This window comes from Oryzias latipes, chromosome 23 (genome assembly GCF_002234675.1).
Source record: "Oryzias latipes chromosome 23, ASM223467v1".
NCBI classification, from domain to species: domain Eukaryota; kingdom Metazoa; phylum Chordata; class Actinopteri; order Beloniformes; family Adrianichthyidae; genus Oryzias; species Oryzias latipes.
Genome location: NC_019881.2, coordinates 21,268,860 through 21,287,083, shown reverse-complemented (window position 1 = coordinate 21,287,083; position 18,224 = coordinate 21,268,860). Strand labels below are relative to the sequence as shown.

The following is an 18,224-nucleotide window of genomic DNA, read 5'->3' as shown; positions in this document are numbered from 1 at the left end:
GGACGGACCCTTCTGGGGTTTTTGATCGTTTCTGACAGGGACAGAAGTCTCCTGAGGTGCAAGGCATTAAAAAAAAAGAAGAACATGAAGGTCGGGGGGAAGAAAAGGAGGAGAGCTTCTGAGTTTATTGAACTTTGGTTCTGAAAAACAGGTGTTTTCCAGACTTTCTGGGTCTGGAAATGATGGGACTTTTATTTTCAGTTTGCTCATAAACTCATGAGAAGATCCCAAAAACTGAAGCAGATCAAAGTACGTGGAAAGATCCTGAAGTTCTACCAACTGCTCCCTTACGGGGTGGTACCTTCCAAAACCTCAGTCCTTTATTATCTTTAGTTTGCTCTGCTCTTTTGGCCCATTGTGAGTCTGTTTTCATTCTCACAGTCGGACCGCTTGTTTCCGGAAAACCAGAGTTTGCTTGTTCTGCTGGTCTTTTACATCTGCACAACAAAATAAACAAACTGATTTGGACTGATCGTGTCCACAGTACTGAAAAGTATCCAGGAGTATTAGAGAGTACTGGTCTACTTTTACGCCGGATGCCCATCCTGACACGACCCTGTATTTTATCCGTTTACCCGTCCTGCACATAACTGAGCTGTCCGGCCGCTTAGAGCAGCAGAATAAAGTAAAGAACTCTCCGATTGGTCCACATCAGTTTGTTTACGTTGTTTTTGCAGCGGTGAAAGCTCATCTGAACTAGAAGCAAAGCAGGCGGACTCTGGTCCACTTGAGGACGGTGGAACTTGCAAATGAACTCTGGTACGGTAAACTAAATCTGAAAGCTGGAAAGACTATCCAGAGGACCAAAAAGTTTACCTCATGCGTTACGAGAAAAAAACGCGTAGTTCCCAAAATGGTAGAGAATGTTTTGACAGCTGGTTAAAAAAAGTGAATGGGTTTGGTTTAGAGACGCCGCCACTTCTTATGCACAGATACTGAGAAAACAGCCTGGTTTTAGATTTTAGGTTTATAATTTTCTGAATCAACAACAATCCCATTTTCACAGCTTTATTTAAGGTACTGTGTCTGTGTTGAAAATAAAAACAGGACTAATAAAAGAAACCTTCCCCGCCGTGGCAGAACTGCACTTCTGTTTGCTCTGAGGGCAGGAGACGCTTCAGAGACTCAGATAATAAGAGTCCAGATTACAGAATCTGTTATTTCCTGTTTGTGTGAGCCCTGATCCTCCTCCTGTGACTGCAGGAGTCACGGAGAGTGACGACCTCTAACTCCAGGATCTTCAAAAAGACAGATCAGCTTAAAATCCTGCTTCCAATCCGACACGTTCCTGTCTTTAACCTCCTTTCCTCTCTCTCTCTTCAGCCCAAATGAACTTCCGTCCTTCGACTCGTTGGAGGAAAAGGTGGGTGAGGATTTTTCGGACGCTTCTCATGACTCTGAACTCAGAGGAGGACACTCCCCTCCACTGTAACGCTCCAAAGAACCCCCCACCCCCACCCCTGCAGGAAAACACGTCAACTCTTGTTTTTAAGAGTGAAAATGCACAAAGATTTCCTGGAAAGTTCCAGCTTTAAGGTTCATATTGAAGAAAAGCTGCTGATGTTCTAGAAATAGATGAGCAGCAGATCTTTGTATTCTTTATAATTAGCTGCACAGAGAATAATCAGGATAGTTTTGCTTTATTTCTGTCTAGTCTAACAATATCTTTGAGTTTTTCAATCCTCCTACAAACAGAAGTTTTCCAAACCTACAGGCTGAGTTTAGTGTCCATGTTTTGAAGCGTTTCACTTCCTCGTGTCTTTAAAAGCAGACATTTGATTTGTGGCTCAGTAAAATGAGTTGCTCCGGAGACGCGATGACCCCGTGTTTGTGGGTTTGTTTTGATGTGAAGATGAGTTATTAATGTAAACCTGTTCTTACTTTCACAGCAAAAACATACAGAGCTGGAGAGGACCACCAAGTGGCTGAAGATGCTGAAAAGCTGGGACAAATACAAGAACAGTGAGAAGGTAAAGGTCACATCTCTGTGTGTGCTTTGTTCTTATCACAACTGAGAATATTTGGAATGAAACCGTCACTTTGGAAGGAGGTCACGACCCCATGCTGGCTGAGCTGATTGGACGTCCCTGTGTTGATGGAAGTATCATGTTCGTTCGTTTAGAGCAGTGTTTTTCAACCTTTTTTGAGCCACGGCACACTTTAACCTTGACAAAAATCCCGCGGCACACCAGCATCCAAAAAAAAAAATAATAATAAGCAGAAATTCATGGTCTCTATTGATTGACAGCCCCCCCCCCCCCCCCCCCCCGCAATCTCACGTGCATTTTGTGATAATTGTGACCAAAAAAGCAGGAAGTTGCGGCTGTTTTTTCTAAGAGATGAAAATGAAATAAAAGTTAAATTAGAAAATTTAGAAACTGTTTGTTTGTCCGTTGAGGTTTCTAGACATTTCACGCGCACTCATTGTGCGCTGGGACACTGGCCCTTTAAGCCAATGCATCATGGGAGATGTAGTGTGAAAACTGCCGAAAAAGGGCAGAAAGACTCGCGTCTGTGAGCTTCATTGTTTTGTTCACGGTCTGACACCGGACTCTGTGGAAAGCTACACCGCTAAAGACGAGCTTTAGCTGGTATTTTTGTTGGAACTGAGAGACTTTATGAGCAGAATTAAGAACAAGGAAGTGAAGACTTTAACCACTTCTGATTGGTCAGACTGCTGACATGTGATTAAGCCTTCAACAATGATTGGCGGAGACAGGTAAAGGGGCGGGACTTTCCCGCAAACCGCTATAGCTGCTGGTAAATACCGTCATTCTTATCAAAATGTCTTTAATAGAATCAAATAAACACAAAAAAAAAGTAATTTTAAGATCTTTTATATTCCCAACTACTCAGTGTTTTATCAGGGCCTGTTTGGATGAACAAAGAGCTGATTTCCTGGAGATGGAAAATGTTTTTAGATCAGTGAATGATTAATGAGGGTAATTTCCCACGGCACACTAGTGTGCCGCGGCACACTGGTTGAAAAACACTGGTTTAGTGTGATTGCAGTTCTGTGAGGTGGAACCCGGTCCAGTAGACTCTATAGTGATTGCTAAACATTTCTGGAGTAGAATTCTTTAAAGGCCTGATGAACCCGTACGGGTTCTGCAGGGTTTCGGGTTGTCCGGGCCCGTGGAGAGTCCTAGAGGAGCAGCTGCATCCTCAGGTGTGTTTTTTAAGTTCTCTTGAGGCTCGTACGACCACCTCAAGGGATGTCATGAAAATGGACTGTACCGTTGTGGTGCGTGTGGTATTAAGAAGGAAAGTAGAAGTATCAGGCATTTATAATGTGTGGGTGACGATGTCGTACGGTTAATAAGGTTTGAGTACTGGCTTCAAACCTGCAGTACTGTCCAGGTGACGCATAAAAGTCCATAGGATGTCCACACAAACTACACTCTGTCTAATTTCCTCATTTCTAACATGCGTGTTGTATTAATGTTCACTATGACCTGTCAGTGTGCATGAACGTTTTCCAAGCGGGTTTACACGTGTTTTCCTATTTTTTTGCCTGAAGACGGCCCGAATCTCTCTCTAAGTGAGGCTGCGACTAGGGCTTAAGGCGGATAGAAAACCAATGAAAGGATGTCACCGTCTGAGGTCGGATGGTTGCGGTCAGTGTGAAAACAGCTCAAAGAAAAGTTGGACTGGCCTTTGACCAAACATCTACCTTCCATTTCTAAATTTGAAACAAACCAGGAGACATGAAAGTCAGTTTTCAAAATACTGTACAGGCCTGTGTCACGCAGGAGAGTCGATGAAATCTTTTATTAAAGCTGCAGGATTTCCCTTTATTGCATCATGTTGGATTTCACGTTATTACCATACAGTACGTAGAGAGGACTTCTGCAAGTGTCAACATGTTTGCAGACACAAACATTTAATGGCTGATTAGTCTAACAGGCTCGTCTGAGCCTAATGACATGGCTGTTGCACCAGCAACCGAGCGTGGCGCTGAGAGGCTGATGGAGTATAGATGTCAGAAATCACACATCCACAGCCAGAGCCATTACTCCTCAATGAGGCATTCCTCTGCCTTTCCGCACGCATGCATCGTGGAGGTGAGATCAGATTTATGAGCCTTCTTGGAGGCCGCGCTCATCCTCGCACACCTCCGTAAATCAGTTCTCTGCTGGGTTTGCTCTTTTCCTCTACATTCAGCACAGCAGACATCAGATATGCGGCGCGGCCGTTAGGCCAGCAGAGATGAAATGAGACTTGTGCGGCATTTCTGAACTACAGTGGTGTAACGAAGCCCAGGGGGCAGCAGGGGTCAGCGGATGGTATGGAGGGGGCCGGCAGCCAGACGGAGACCCGCTGTGGGATGGGGAGCCAGCCTGCTCGGGCCTCCAGAACTTTATGATACTTTTCTTATTTTCATGGAGGCAATAATTTAAAAAAATCCCCCGATTTCATTCTTGTTTTTATTTTTACCCTCTCTGGTTAAAGCCTTCAAACTTGGTCAGAGAGAGAACACAAATGTGAAGAACACAAGTTTAGTTTTAAATTTGTGCGACCAACAACAAAGTCCAGCCTTGCAAGCTCTTAAAATACGTGCGGTAACGCATCAATGCTGCAGCTGAGCTCATCCGGGCTGGACTGGGCATCAGGGAGCTCGCGCCTTCGCTCCCGGACCATTGTGACGTCATAACGGCTCGTTAGTTCAAAGAAATCATCTTTACGACAGTTTGATTGACAACTATTTAAAAGGAGAAAAGCAAATATGATTGTTTTATGACATTTGTTCTCTTAGATAAGAAAAATGGTCAACGAACATTTTAAAGACTCAAAAAACAGGATTTTCTTTGGAGAACACAAACGATTTCCCGTCTCTGTTCTGCAGAGCAGCCGATGCTCCTCTGGAGCTCCTCCAGCCAGATGGCGGAGGTTCACCTTCCTCGGCCCTTTGCTTCTCTCCGGGAGACTGTAGTTCATTCCGATGTGCAGCTCGTGTATCTCTGACACGCGTGACACATTGGGAGGAGGCGTTCCTGGCGGCGGCCAGATGCTCGTTTTGCATCCGATTTTGCAGAAATGAAAGGCTTTAGCAGACGGCTCTCACAGGTTTCTGCGGATCCCTCTTTAGATGATCATGATGTTCTCACACTTAAACTTTGCTGTGTGTGTTTTAATCATTTATCAGGGGGAAAACATCTTCTTTTTTCTGTCAATATTTGAAAGTTTGTTACTAGAAGATTAGAATACAAAGACTTACTGACATGTTTGGGTCAAACATGAGAAATCTGTCAAAGGATTTTAGACTGTTTGAAAAGAATCCCTTTTTTGTGGAACTTGTGAGTTGATGCCACACTGAGTTGTGTTGTGATTGTGTTCCTGCAGCTGGTCAGGAGGATCTACAAGGGCATTCCCCTGCAGCTCCGAGGGGAAGTGTGGAGTCTGCTGCTCGACATTCCCAAAATAAAAGAGGAGAAGAAGGACTTCTACGAGGTGAAGAGACTCGAGCTCAGGAACAATCGCATCAACTTTTGTTTTGGGATTAGATGTTGGAACAAACCAAAACAGGGATAATTGTGCATGAAGAGTAGTTGACCTGCTGAGGTGAATCCATTGGTTAGGAGTGGATGATGTCATCTTCAAAGGGAAACGGAAACAAAGCGTGTCAAAGTGAAAGGAAGACAACTTCTCTTTTTGCATGAACGTAGAGAAATGGCATCACGATGTCAAAGAATACATCCAAAAATCAATTTTACTATTTGGATGTTGACCTTTAGCCTGTTTGTTCGTTCAAGAATGTAGACATATTCATCAAGTTTGGAGATAAAATAGAATTCTTTATTTTTGAAGAGACAAAAATCTGCACTAAATAACATCAAACCTTTGCTATCTAGTGAAATATCTCAAGTATCTCCTCACCAAATCCTGACATGTAATTAAAATGCCAGCAAATATGCGTTTATGTTCCAATAAATTAAAACGAAACAGGTGTCATGTGAAATAAGGTCAAATGCGGTAGGTAAAATGTGTTCTGTGGTTTTTGTCCCCCCCCCCTGTAAAGGTTAAATGAGATCAAAATACCAAAGTGTTCTCAGCAGATGTGTGTTTCACACTCTGACATTCAGAAGCTGAAGGCCAGAGCCAGAGAGACGTCTCCTGACGTCCGGCAGATTGACCTGGACATAAACAGAACCTACAGAGACCACATCATGTTCATGGATCGCTACGATGTCAAGTGAGTCCGTCCACGCCGCCTCTGCTGATGGACTGGCAGGTTTCCTTTAAAGTGAATCAGTAAAAAAGGTTTATGTATGGATTGAACTTTTTTTACAGTAAAGGTCAAAGTTATTATACTTAAATTAATTTTCTTACATGTTTTGTTAAATCCTGAGTTTGTTTTGATTTGTTAAATCAAGAGTCGTCGTCTTCTGGGGAGGAAAAGTGAGCGGTGAACATAACTCATATTTCATAAGAAATGATTCTTTAGTGTTGTAAAGGTAAATATTATCATATATACATGGATTTAGTTGCCCTTTAACCCTTGTGCTATCTTACTTTGACGTGTTCTCCCTACCATGACAAAGGTGGAAAGATTTCATGTAATTCATGGACACCAGTGAAGATCACAAATCATTGAAGAAAAAAGGTTCAGAGCACTGTCTAGTGGGTCTAGATGACCCCACTCCCAATGGTAAAGTGCCTAGGATAGTACAAGGGTTACGAAGAGAAAACATGCCGTCCAGATGTCAAAGTCACCTGGATGAACGAGAAGAATTACAGTTCTGACTATATATAAATAAAATAAAGAGTTTAGAGCTAAAGTTAACTAACAAGCTTTATTTTCCCTCCACAGGCAGCAGGCGCTGTTCCACGTTCTTACGGCGTACTCCATGTACAACACGGTGAGTACATGACGTCAGACATGACGGCGTCCCTCTGGAGTCACTGAACATTTTTAGATTGTAGTCATGACTTATTTGTTCATTTTCTCTAAAACATATTTTAAAGACTTCATCAGACATGAATGGATTGAATGTTCAGGGAGTTTAAAACGGTGAGAAGAATTTGTGAACGTCATAAAACCCAATAATTTATGTAGATCCATGTGTGACGGTGCAAATGAATAAAGTAATTTAGCTGCTTCTCTGAGTGGAGATGCTCTTCACAGATGTCTAGTGTTAAAATAATAAAACTACGATGGAAAAAAAAAGGTCTAAAAGATGATAGAAGCTTTGCTTGTGTTTGTGAGGCTGTGTGGGAAAAGGCTGCAGTCAGGAAGTGGTCTGTTTGGGAGTTCAAAGGTTTAGGGTTCAAATCCATGTTGCTTATTTCAGTTCTCCAAAATGTCAAAAAAAAGTTCTAAAGTCTCAGAGGTGTGGTTCAAACTCTGATCATTAACCAGCAGCTCTGTGATTGTGGTGGCTGTGTCTCCTCAGGAGGTGGGCTACTGTCAGGGAATGAGTCAGATCACAGCGCTGCTGCTCATCTACATGAATGAAGAAGATGCCTTCTGGGCTCTGGTCAAGCTGCTGTCAGGACAGAAGCACGCCATGCACGGTAACGCTCTCTGCTTCAGCTCTAAAGGCTTTTTAAAGAGGTTTTCTGATGGGAAAACACAGAAATACTTCCAGCTGTGATGCAGCAGAAAGACCACAGCTTAGAATTGATGCTGAACAGCAAACAGACGCTGCAGTTCTCATCACATTCAGCATTTCTGTCTCTAGCAGACATTCGCCAGTGGACTTTCAAGGGGATTTATTAGAAAAAAAAGCAACTACACACATTAGAGTTTATGTTAAATAACTTGATGCAACTGAGTGATTTGTGCCATGATCCTATTGCAGGATTTTTTGTTCCTGGTTTCCCAAAGCTGATGCGTTTCCAGGAGCATCACGACCGTATCCTCAAGAAGATGATGCCCAAGCTGAAGCAGCACTTGGTGAGTGACAGGATGAGATGAAGTTAAAAATCTAGTCAGATTTTAAGGCTCAATATGCCTGAATAGGTTAGAGATAATGAGTGTTGTTCTCAATAGCGGTGTAACGATTAATCCTAACTATTCCTTTTGATCAATCTGATACACTGACCTAACATGGATCCAGGACATCTTTACCCAGTGTGACTCACAGATAAATACCTGAACAGTGCAAGTACTTCCAGCTCCCATGAGATTGTTTTAGCACATTTAATGCAATTTTTGCATCAATCCAAATGGTATTTTCCAATATTAATTATTGATTTAGTTCATTTTGAAATGATTTATAATGGTATAGAATTCATCATGACACCCCTCATTCTCTGTACTAGTGAGGACAGCTCTCTCTCAAAACCTTCTTTTGTCCAATATGGTGATATTCCAACATGCACTGAGGTGATGATTGGTCTATTTTTGCAGGACAACCAGGAAGTGTTTACCAGCCTGTACACCATGAAGTGGTTCTTCCAGTGCTTCCTGGACAGAGTGAGTATTTATTTAGACACCGGCTATAAAAGTTTCCATAACCCTTGTGCTATCTTAGGCACTTCAACACTGGGTGTGGGGTCATGTAGACCCACTAGACAGTGCTGTGAACCTTTTTTCTAAGATAGCACAAGGGTTGAAGCTCTACACTCCTTTGTGTTCTTCACTTCAATACAAGCAACCTAAGATTAAGATGTAATACATTGAGGCAAAAAGTAGTAGGTATTTCTTTGTCATCATAAATACACTTCTAAGCCAGTTGAGAATCCAGGAAATCACATTGTTGTGAATCCCCCCCCCCCACCTGACTTCTCTCACATTGCTTAATAAAATAACATTTCCAATCTTTTGTTTTTGTGCTCAGACTCCGTTCACTCTGACTCTCAGGATTTGGGACATCTACATCTTGGAGGGCGAACGAATTCTCCCTGCAATGTCCTACACCATCCTCAAACTGCACAAGAGTAAGACGCCCGCTCCACTGATCTGTACCACCTTCCAGGTCTTTAAACCATCAACTGTTACTCACAGAGCACCTGATGAAGCTGTCCATGGAGGAGCTGGTGGAGTTCCTGCAGGTGACTTTGAACAAAAACTTCTACTATGAGGACGACTTTGTAATCGAGCAGCTGCAGGCGTCCATGACGGAGCTCAGGAAGGCAAAGCTGGATCTGCCACCACCAGGTACTGCAGGAGAAGACGCACAAAGTAACTCATTACCAACATGACATACCTTATTCTTTTCAGGACAAAGGTTGGCTTCCAGGACAAAACGGAAATAAATGTTGGTGTGTCACACCTGGCTTCCTGTTCTCTAATCGTACAATAGTTGTGTTTTTCCAGTCTTGCTCTGCCTCAGTAACCTTCCTTCTCTCCTTCTCCTCTCAAACAATAATAGCCAACAACAACAAAAGTGTGAGTGGCGGCCAAATTGGCTCCTACAACAGCAACTGGTGGGCTATCCTGACTGATCTTTCCTTCCATGTCTGTCCATCTGTCAGTCAGTCCTGTTGTGTCACATCTGTCCAACTGCAGTTGGGTTTTCCCGCCTCAAACGTAACCCCCCCCCCACACAAAGATTTCTTTCTTCAGCTGGTGTCCAACATTTTGAGCTTCTATAAACCTCATTTATCTCAGAACCCTGTCTAACCTTTGAATCAAGCGGCTGCTGAAGTTACTGAAGACAATGCGCCATCTGGTGGCCAAATACATGTACTTCGACAATTTTAATGTTTTAAAGGCAGAGGGAAAGTTTCACATATTACCAGATGGGACAAAAATAGTTTAAAACCTTTTTTAATCCAAATGCCTGCTCCTCTACTAAAAATGTATGGCAGAACTTTTACTAAAGAGAAACCCAACAGTAAGACGTTCATCATTAAACAGCTTATGAGGCCTTCAGTGCATAATGTTTCTCAGGTGAAAACCACACCCACAGACTTGGATCGGGCATCACAGCTTAAGTACTAAATTGTGAATCAAAATCGTATCAAGTCCATCATTTGTTTTCAATTTGGGTTTTTGAAAAGCGGCTGAATAAATCTCTATTGCACTTTTGACTAATCCGTTGTTTGAACCCAGCACCTCACATACTATAATATCTATAGTTCACATATTTCTCATTTCCCCGTTGTGGAACAATAAACTGCTAGTAAATTCAAATTCACACGTTGCATTAGGCTGTGGCTTCCTTAGAGGAGTTACTACAAAGATGCCTTCTTCCAAAAACCAGGGTTGGGCTTAGTTTGGGGGAAAAAGTAAATATAAACTTTTAAAAAGCACTGAAGTGTATAATTTTATACTTGATACACAGATGTAAAAATAGACCAGACTTACCTGGGCCCAGATGCACGGCTCTTTGGAAGCCGTCATCTCTCTGGTGCTCCTTGGCATTGGCTGGAGGGACTCCTTGCAGAGGTTTACAATGGTACCGACACCTGGAATCTGGAATAGAATAGTGAGGATGGAACCACAAACCTTGACAAACGCCAGCATACATATTAGCCGTGCCAAGGCACCACTGGAAAGAAAAGTTTGAATTGAGCCAGGGACAACAACAAATCCATGTCATTGAACAGTGACTTGGTTTGGCTTTTCTCCCACAAACGGAACCAAATACTTTAACAAACACATAAAAACCAGACTGCTCTAAACTTAAATGGCTCTTTAGGCTTGTTCCCATGTCCTGTTGTTCAGAAGAACCTTATGAAAAAGAACAGCATCCGTTAATGTCGACCAGAATTATATAAAGAATAAAAACCGTTCTTCCTGTGTGCCTGACCCTCAAAGGCGGAAATTGTACCATCTCTAAAGCATTAGAAACAATTATTAACACGTTCTCTGTTACACTCCAATGCCTTCTTTTACTGATTTTACTGAAGGACAACAAAAGTAGAAGAGATCAGTTCTGATCCCCTGAAAAGGCCGATTGATGAAGAATTTCTTAAAACAGCTCTACCAAAAGGTTTTGTCCATTTTTCAAACTACAATCCTTGGAAAAATATCCTACATGCTACGGTTTGTGTTGTTACATTTTACACACATCTCTAAAAGCTCCCAAACAGGGTCTACCTGGACTCCATCCAAGTTTAGCAATTGATTATTGTTGGCATAAAACTTCCTTGAAGAACCAGAATGCATTGGTGGTAAAAGTAACCTCTGGTTCTCGGTACCTGAAGGGTTTTTTCACGGTTGCTTCATCTCTTTTTCTAATGTCTTTCCTTTCAGTGTCAATGTGTGTCGTTTACAACCACAGTCCTCCTTTCTTTTGGCCCGTCTATGGCAGTGTTGTTGCATGAAGTCATATATCCCTGTTGTGATCCTCATCTGATGTGAAACAGCGCAATGCTACTTGAGCGTTGGTTTGGGTGTTAAAGCAGCTCTTCTCTTCCCCTGGTTACAGGTAACGAGGACGAGCTTCCAAAGAAGCCTTTAGGGCAGCTTCCTCCTGAGCGCGCAGCACCTGCACCAAACCAGGTGGCTAACGGTCAAAGCCACATAGAAGCAGCTCGGCCTGCCAAGGACTCAAGTCCTCAAATGCAGCGGGGCGAAAGTCGTCCCCCAAGCCGGTCACGCCGGGACTCACTTGAGAAACCGACACGTCATCACAAGAGGGGTTCCTGGGGATCGACCGAGCTGCCCAGTGAGCAACAAAAGCAGCCCCCCTCCGTCATGCCCAAGAGAGGAGCAACCCCATCATCAACACCAACGCCTCAGATCACCACAGAGGACGCACAGAGGTCCCAGGACCACATTGCTACAGCCACCACCCGCAGGGAGATAACCCCCCGCTGGGTTAAACCGTCTGAAACAAAGCTGGAGGCTGCCAAAGCAGCAGCAGCAGCAGCCCAAGACAGGAATCACAGGCTGTCACCAGCACCTTCCAACCCAGATGACGATGAGAAGCTGGAGGGCCAGCCACGCCCCAAGGGATTCCTTCCTGGTTCTGACAGAGGCTCCAATGCCTCCCAGTATGACAATGTCCCAGGGCTAACTGAACTGGGTTTTGAGATCCTAGAACTTGAGAGACCTCCGTCCAGAATGAGGACCCCATATGTTGAACCAGCTCCTGTTGTGTCAGCTTTGCATCATGGCAACCTGAATCGTGGACTGACTCTGGCTAACAGCTTGGTTTCCGCCACAACGGGGCCCAGAATGCCACGAAACGCTCCTCAGTTTTACCAGAACACTTCAACAGAGATCCAAGCCAGTTACCATGGCATCCACACATCCTCCCAGCAACAGTCTCCAGGCAGAACCACAATGGAGATTCCCATCCACCACCCCCCCTTCAACAGGGGAGAACAGCACTTTTCTACTGCTTCTCAGCTTCCATCATTTTCCAGAAAGGCTTATAATGAGCTAGCTTACGTGACCACTCAACGCCAGCACAACAGATCCCCTGAAAAGGCTCTGCAGAATAACTCCTACGCCACATATCGCAGACAGCGCCTGCCTGACTCCGCCCACAACATTAGAGACTCCACGTCACCCCTGGACAAATCCATGCAGGTAGAAATCCACGGCAGGTCCTCCCCCATCTACACACAACAACTACCAGCAACCACACCGGCGTACGCTAAGGTAGACCGCATGTACGAGGACCAGCATAGACGGGAGCTAAACCAGGCCTTTGTGCTAGAAGGACGACCCCAGCTGGCGCCAGACGGGCTCCAGTGGGACCCTGCAGACCCGCCTCCTCCGTCCCCAGGTGGAATGCCCCGCTCACCCAGCTTTCAGCGAGCTCAAATGTCTCCGGTTGAAGAGTTCACTTTTCCGGACCCCCTGCCCGATTATAGAACACAGTACCAGGAGCCGCGGCAGGTTATACGGCCACAGCGCCCTCAGCTGTTCGGGCAACCACACTACAGGCACGCACAGGAGGCGTTTGCCATGCAGGAGTCCATGCTGCTTTGATAGGAGGACAGACGCAGAGAACAAACTGAGCTGAAGTCACTGACACTGTGGTCAAGACTAGCTGTAGTCCCGGCTTCGTTTCCGCCCTGTTGTTTATTTTTAAATAAAAGTGAAGTACGAGCCTGACTGCTACAGGACACACCAGCCTCTAAGGTTTTTACTTGTTGCTTTAAAAAAGAGGAATAAAAGAGTTGAAGATTTGATTTTATTTTTGAATGTAAATCCTTATCAGAGGTGACTATATCTTTTAGAGTCTTAAATGTACAGTGGATCTTTTTGTTGATATACAGAGTTATTAGTTGCAGGGAAAGAAAGAAAATTCCATTTATCTTTATTTTTTATATCTTACTATTTGACAATAGGGACTCATTAACGCTTAATGCTTGTGAATGTTATTTTTTTTTAAAAATCAGCCCGGTGTTGAGTTAGAAAACAGTGTTGAATGGGTTACTGTTCATCTGGATTTACATTTTACAGTGAAAAAAGCAGCATTTGTCATTTTTTAAAGACGCTTTTTCTGTTACGGTTCTTCATGGTTTTTGGGTCCAGACTGACGTGCAATGCATTTGTCCTGCAAGTAACGTTTACCTTTTCTGAAGTCTGTGAAGTTTTGATTGATAAAGGTTTCAACCCTGAAAAAAAAAAACTTTTGTTGTTTGATTTTAGAAGTTTGTGTGTGACGGCGACAGTAAACCGCTGTAGTGTAGTTTACATCACTAACAGACTAAGATTGATAGAAAATAATTAACTGTTTTCAAATTTGTCAACGCTGACGTGAACTACTGTTACACTGATCACTTTCACTGGTACACATTCAAAATCTTCAACATTTGAGTCACACATTTCAAATTTTACAAATATTCTCTGTCCTTTCAGTCTGGGTTTTTTTTTCCGCCTCTAAAACCGCAGAAATCTTTCTGATGTCATCGATATTCTTTTAAGTTAAAGAGGAAAATAACAGAACATTCTCATACTTTGCTCAATAAAATAAGATGGGATAAAAAAAATAGTCTGGATCTTTCTTGATTCAAGTCTATTGAGCTGGTTTTGTCCGTCGTTATGCTAACAAATCATTTTACCATCTGCTTTTATAAAAACCCACCTATATAACCAAAACATTTTGTAATCCTTTTATTAAGAGTTCATTTTCAGATTTATACTTTTCCTGCTCTCTGGAACACGTTGGGTGCTGATGAGATGCAGAAAGGTTGCCGTAGAAACCTGTAACCACCGATGTGTGTGTTAAATGTACAGAGCCTTGAGCTTTCATCATCCAGCTTGATCTGCCAAAATCCCTGGTTGGCGTCTAACACAGAAGTATTTGGCGTTTGGCATACGAGACACAACTTCTTCCACAGTGAGCAATGGATGATGTTGTCTGTTCAAGTCTTTTGGATCCATGCATATCTGAATTTTCTTGGGTGTGACCACAGTCACCACGCTGTTAACCCACTCTGTCTGTCATGTTTTCCGTTCCCTGCAGTTCTTTGACTCCTCTGTCTCTCAGGGCTACAGGAATCCTTCTGGGTGAGACTGAGGGGTCTATTTGGATGTGATGCTGACCTGGCAAACAACCAAGACCGTCAAACAGATCATTATAGTCTTTGAGAATGTCTTGTTCTCTTCCAACTGCATTTACTCTCTGAACTAAGCCTATTTTTGAGCGTGTAGCTCCTCCAACTACAGTGCTCACATCTTCCTGAGTGATTGCAAACTCAATCTTGTGCTTTTTTCCCTTTGTAGTCACAGATCAGTTGTTTCTTGCCTTTTGCTGCCACCTTGTGACCAAAACAGGGAACTATTTTTGTTTTGCTGGCTTTCAATGAACCTGCAGCTTCCAGTGCAGTGAGCGTTTTCACAGACATGACATTACATTCTGCTCCTGTGTCCAGCTTACATGGCACCTGTTTTTTGTTGATCTGGAAGTTTTCTGTCCAAATCTCAGTGTTTGTATCTCCAGAATCCATCACAGCAATGGCTTTTTCCTCTGTGTTCCCTGCTACCAGAAACATGTCATTGTCACTTCCTCTCTGCTCAACTGTATGCACTCTCCAGAACGAAGGTCCAAGCGGTCCAACCACAATCAGACGGTGGCAGTGGGATGGCAGGACGGGGGCCGGGGGGTTGGCTGGCGGGTTGCAGTCTGAATTCAGCCAATCATCAGACGATTTTGGGCCTTGGAGACCCCCCTATTAGTCAATTATCTTCCTGCCAACCAACCACCCGTCACCGGACTGCCCCCGTGCGACTTCCAAATGGGCCCGGGCGGCCACTGACTGAGTCAAGAAACTGTCTGGTCACTGTAACATTTTTCCTAAAGACACAGCGGTGACAGTGCTTGTGTACAAATGCGACTGCCGCCTCCCGATGAACAACACTACCGCGCGGCCACCTGCCTAATTTGCCTATAAACTAGCATTTCTGTCGCTCTGCGGTGGCATTTTGGTATACAGGACCGTAGTCTCAGTGCCGTATACTTATATCACGCTTTACTATCTTCTTAGAAGGCCCAAAATGTTTTACAGTCACATTCCTGTTCACCTATAAACACACCCATTCAAACACTGGAGGCGGCTCTGCTGCCGAACACTGGCGCCAACCTATAGCCAGCAGAGGCAAGGTGGGGTTTAGTGTCTTGCCAAAGGAAACTTCTACACATGGGTGGAAAAATGCCACCCACCCACCCACCCATCCATCCATCCAGTTTCAGAACCCACTGAATCCCTTTCTTGGTCATGGGGTTGCTGGAGCTACACCAGCTACACCTGTACAGGTCACCAGTCTACTGCAGGGCCCCGCCCCAGCACACATTCACACCTAGGGTCAATTTAGAACCATTAATCAACAATAAATAAACATGTACTTATTTATTTATTTTAAATTACAAAAATTAGACATTTACATTCAAATACAGTAGAATTCCCAGCTAGCCTCTTCACTAGGCTAACCTGTTGTTTCCCACTGATCTGTAAACGGCGCCACTGGTACTTTTTTTTTTTTTTTCACAGAAAGTTATTTGTTCCAATAAACTGCAGCATCACCCAACAAAGAAACCTCAAAGAAAACTGGAGACATTTTTATCTGCAACACAGAATTTTTTTCTTTATAGAAAGATTAAACTTATATAACATAACATAAGCCTCACAAAAACCTTCTCATGTGATTTTCAAGAGTCACCAGCAGATCCAAAAGTTCTTAGATCTGCAGGTTACAATTTTAAATCATTGGGAGTGATTTTTTTTGGCATAAATACTCTTTGACAAATATTTGTATTTAAAGACCCACTCCGAATTATTCTAAAAGCGTTCCCAGTGAGTTTTCATTCTAATTACACCGTTTTTATCCCAAAACCTGTGTAGTTTTCTGGGACATATTTTCTGCAGAGCGGCAGGACTTCATTAGAAATTCCCCTCTAAGTTGGGGACGGGACCCCTCTCCGTTTACACGCTCTCCTGCTACCTTACAGCCCCTCACACCCCCCAACCTAACATTAGCGGGGCAACAAAAATGGCAGTGATGTCAGATCCATCCAGACGTCCGGTTCTGATCCAGATTCCAGCTCAGAAGAGGAGAACAAAGACGTTCATGGATCTGTTAGTCTGCAGGTGGATGATCAGAAAGGGGCGGAGCATGGAGACTGTACCCCGCCCAGTGAATTTTCTGCGTCATAAATACGATCTTAAAAAAAACCACTGGTCTTATCGCCATTTTCTTTCAGTTTACTCATTTGTGTGTTTTTATTGTTCTTCGTGGGTCCCAGGCTTAGACGCAATCTGGTCAGAGATCAGATCATCCGCCTCAAAGAAGACTTCTTCTAAAACCGGTTAGCACTTTTTGTTCCACAGCTCCATAAATAACGGTTCCCTTGGCTTTCATGAGTGTCACAGCTCTTTGCTTTTCCACATCCAGAAAGTGATGAAGATTTCTGTGAGCCATCTGAGAGTGAGGATGAAGAATTCACAGTCAAGAAACCCACAAAGACCAAAAAGAAGGACAAAGTCTCCACCAAAGACAGAATCAAACCACTTCTGAAAAAGACAAAAATCAAAGACGAAGCCTGAAGCAGCAGGTTGGTTTCAACTGCTGACGTTTTCCATCCTCTTGATTTTTGTTACTAAGACTTTAAAAAATATTTTAGCTGCTTCCAAACCAGTAAAAAGTCTTCCAACATCCAAACCGACACCCACCAGACCCCCCAGATTGAAGGCTGATATTTATATTTATATTATATTCCTACTCATATTGGTGAAAGCGCCTCATCGTCACCCAGCCAGGGGCTGCGACTTGGACTGTCCCGCCTAGTCCGAGTCAAACCGCTCCATCCCAGCATTGCGAGTCACTAACCCATTAGGGGCCAACGCCTCATGTGGACCAGGGACGGCCGTTATCTTAACATAATTTTTAGAGAACATTCTAAAAACCGTTTTTGTCTTCCGGTTATTTATGACACAAGTCTCCAACTTGAACTAAAATTGAAGAGCTTCAGGGAGGGGCTGCTAGGTCGTCCACACAGTCCGGTCCTCAGGAGTTCATCCTCTATTCTTTGTGTGAATTAAACAAAACTAAAATCTGTTTGTCTTTTAATACAAATGTTTTTGCCTGTAATTGTCATATCCTTTTAAATTCTTCTGTTTTTCCTTTTACTTATTGTTCGGCAAACTTTGTATATTATGGACATACATCTCAAATAAAATTGGAAAAAAAGGAGTTTTTTGGAATGTCATTTAATGCAAAAACCAACAAGTAAAAAAACAAAGTAAAATTTAAGTGTTTTCTTTGAGAACAACTGGATACTAAAATGCATTCATCCCTCAATGCCTATAAATATGCATTAAAAATAAATGCACATTCTTTGGCTCCAAAATTACCCACATTTAGCATCAACATGAAAGCAAAAACATGAAAGGGAGGTTTTTTTCGTGGCGTATCCTGCCTTTGCCCAAAAGCAGCTGAGATAGGCTCCAGCAACTATGTGGCCCTGAAAAGGATTCAGTTGGTTCTGAAGATGGATAGACACTAAATTGATAAAAGCTTTCGACATTTTGTCGTGCCGTATCCCTTGTGCTATCCTAGGCACTTTAACATTGGGAGTTGGGTCATCTAGACCCACTAGACAGTGCTCTGAAGCTTTTTTCTTCAATGATTTCTGATCTTCACTGGTGTCCATGGATTACATGAAATCTTTCCACCTTTATCCACCTTTGTCATGGTAGGGAGAACACGTCAATGTAAGGGGGGGGTCATCTAAGATAGCACACGGGTTAAGTGTGACGTCACAAACGGATAAAAGGATGTACCAGTAAGTTAAACAACTGTCATGTATTAATAAATCCAAATTAGTTTAAAAACCGACAAAGAACATTTTTTTGGACCTGTGTGGTGCTTTAAA

The 18,224-nt window shown here is 43.2% G+C and overlaps 1 protein-coding gene across 3 annotated transcripts in view; it reads left to right on the top strand.

The window, feature by feature from the left end:
* Positions 1–13,842, top strand: part of usp6nl (USP6 N-terminal like) — a 58,748-nt gene extending 44,906 nt beyond the window's left edge. For all 3 annotated transcript variants that reach the window (XM_023952232.1, XM_023952230.1, XM_023952231.1), the window contains 11 exons: positions 1,324–1,363; positions 1,890–1,970; positions 5,344–5,451; positions 6,084–6,193; positions 6,812–6,860; positions 7,395–7,515; positions 7,803–7,897; positions 8,354–8,419; positions 8,784–8,883; positions 8,951–9,103; positions 11,322–13,842. In XM_023952232.1, the coding sequence (XP_023808000.1) occupies positions 1,324–1,363; positions 1,890–1,970; positions 5,344–5,451; positions 6,084–6,193; positions 6,812–6,860; positions 7,395–7,515; positions 7,803–7,897; positions 8,354–8,419; positions 8,784–8,883; positions 8,951–9,103; positions 11,322–12,835 (2,437 nt within the window). In that variant the 3' untranslated portion in view covers positions 12,836–13,842. The remainder of the gene's footprint in view (positions 1–1,323; positions 1,364–1,889; positions 1,971–5,343; positions 5,452–6,083; positions 6,194–6,811; positions 6,861–7,394; positions 7,516–7,802; positions 7,898–8,353; positions 8,420–8,783; positions 8,884–8,950; positions 9,104–11,321) is intronic.
* The last annotated feature ends 4,382 nt before the right edge of the window (positions 13,843–18,224 follow it).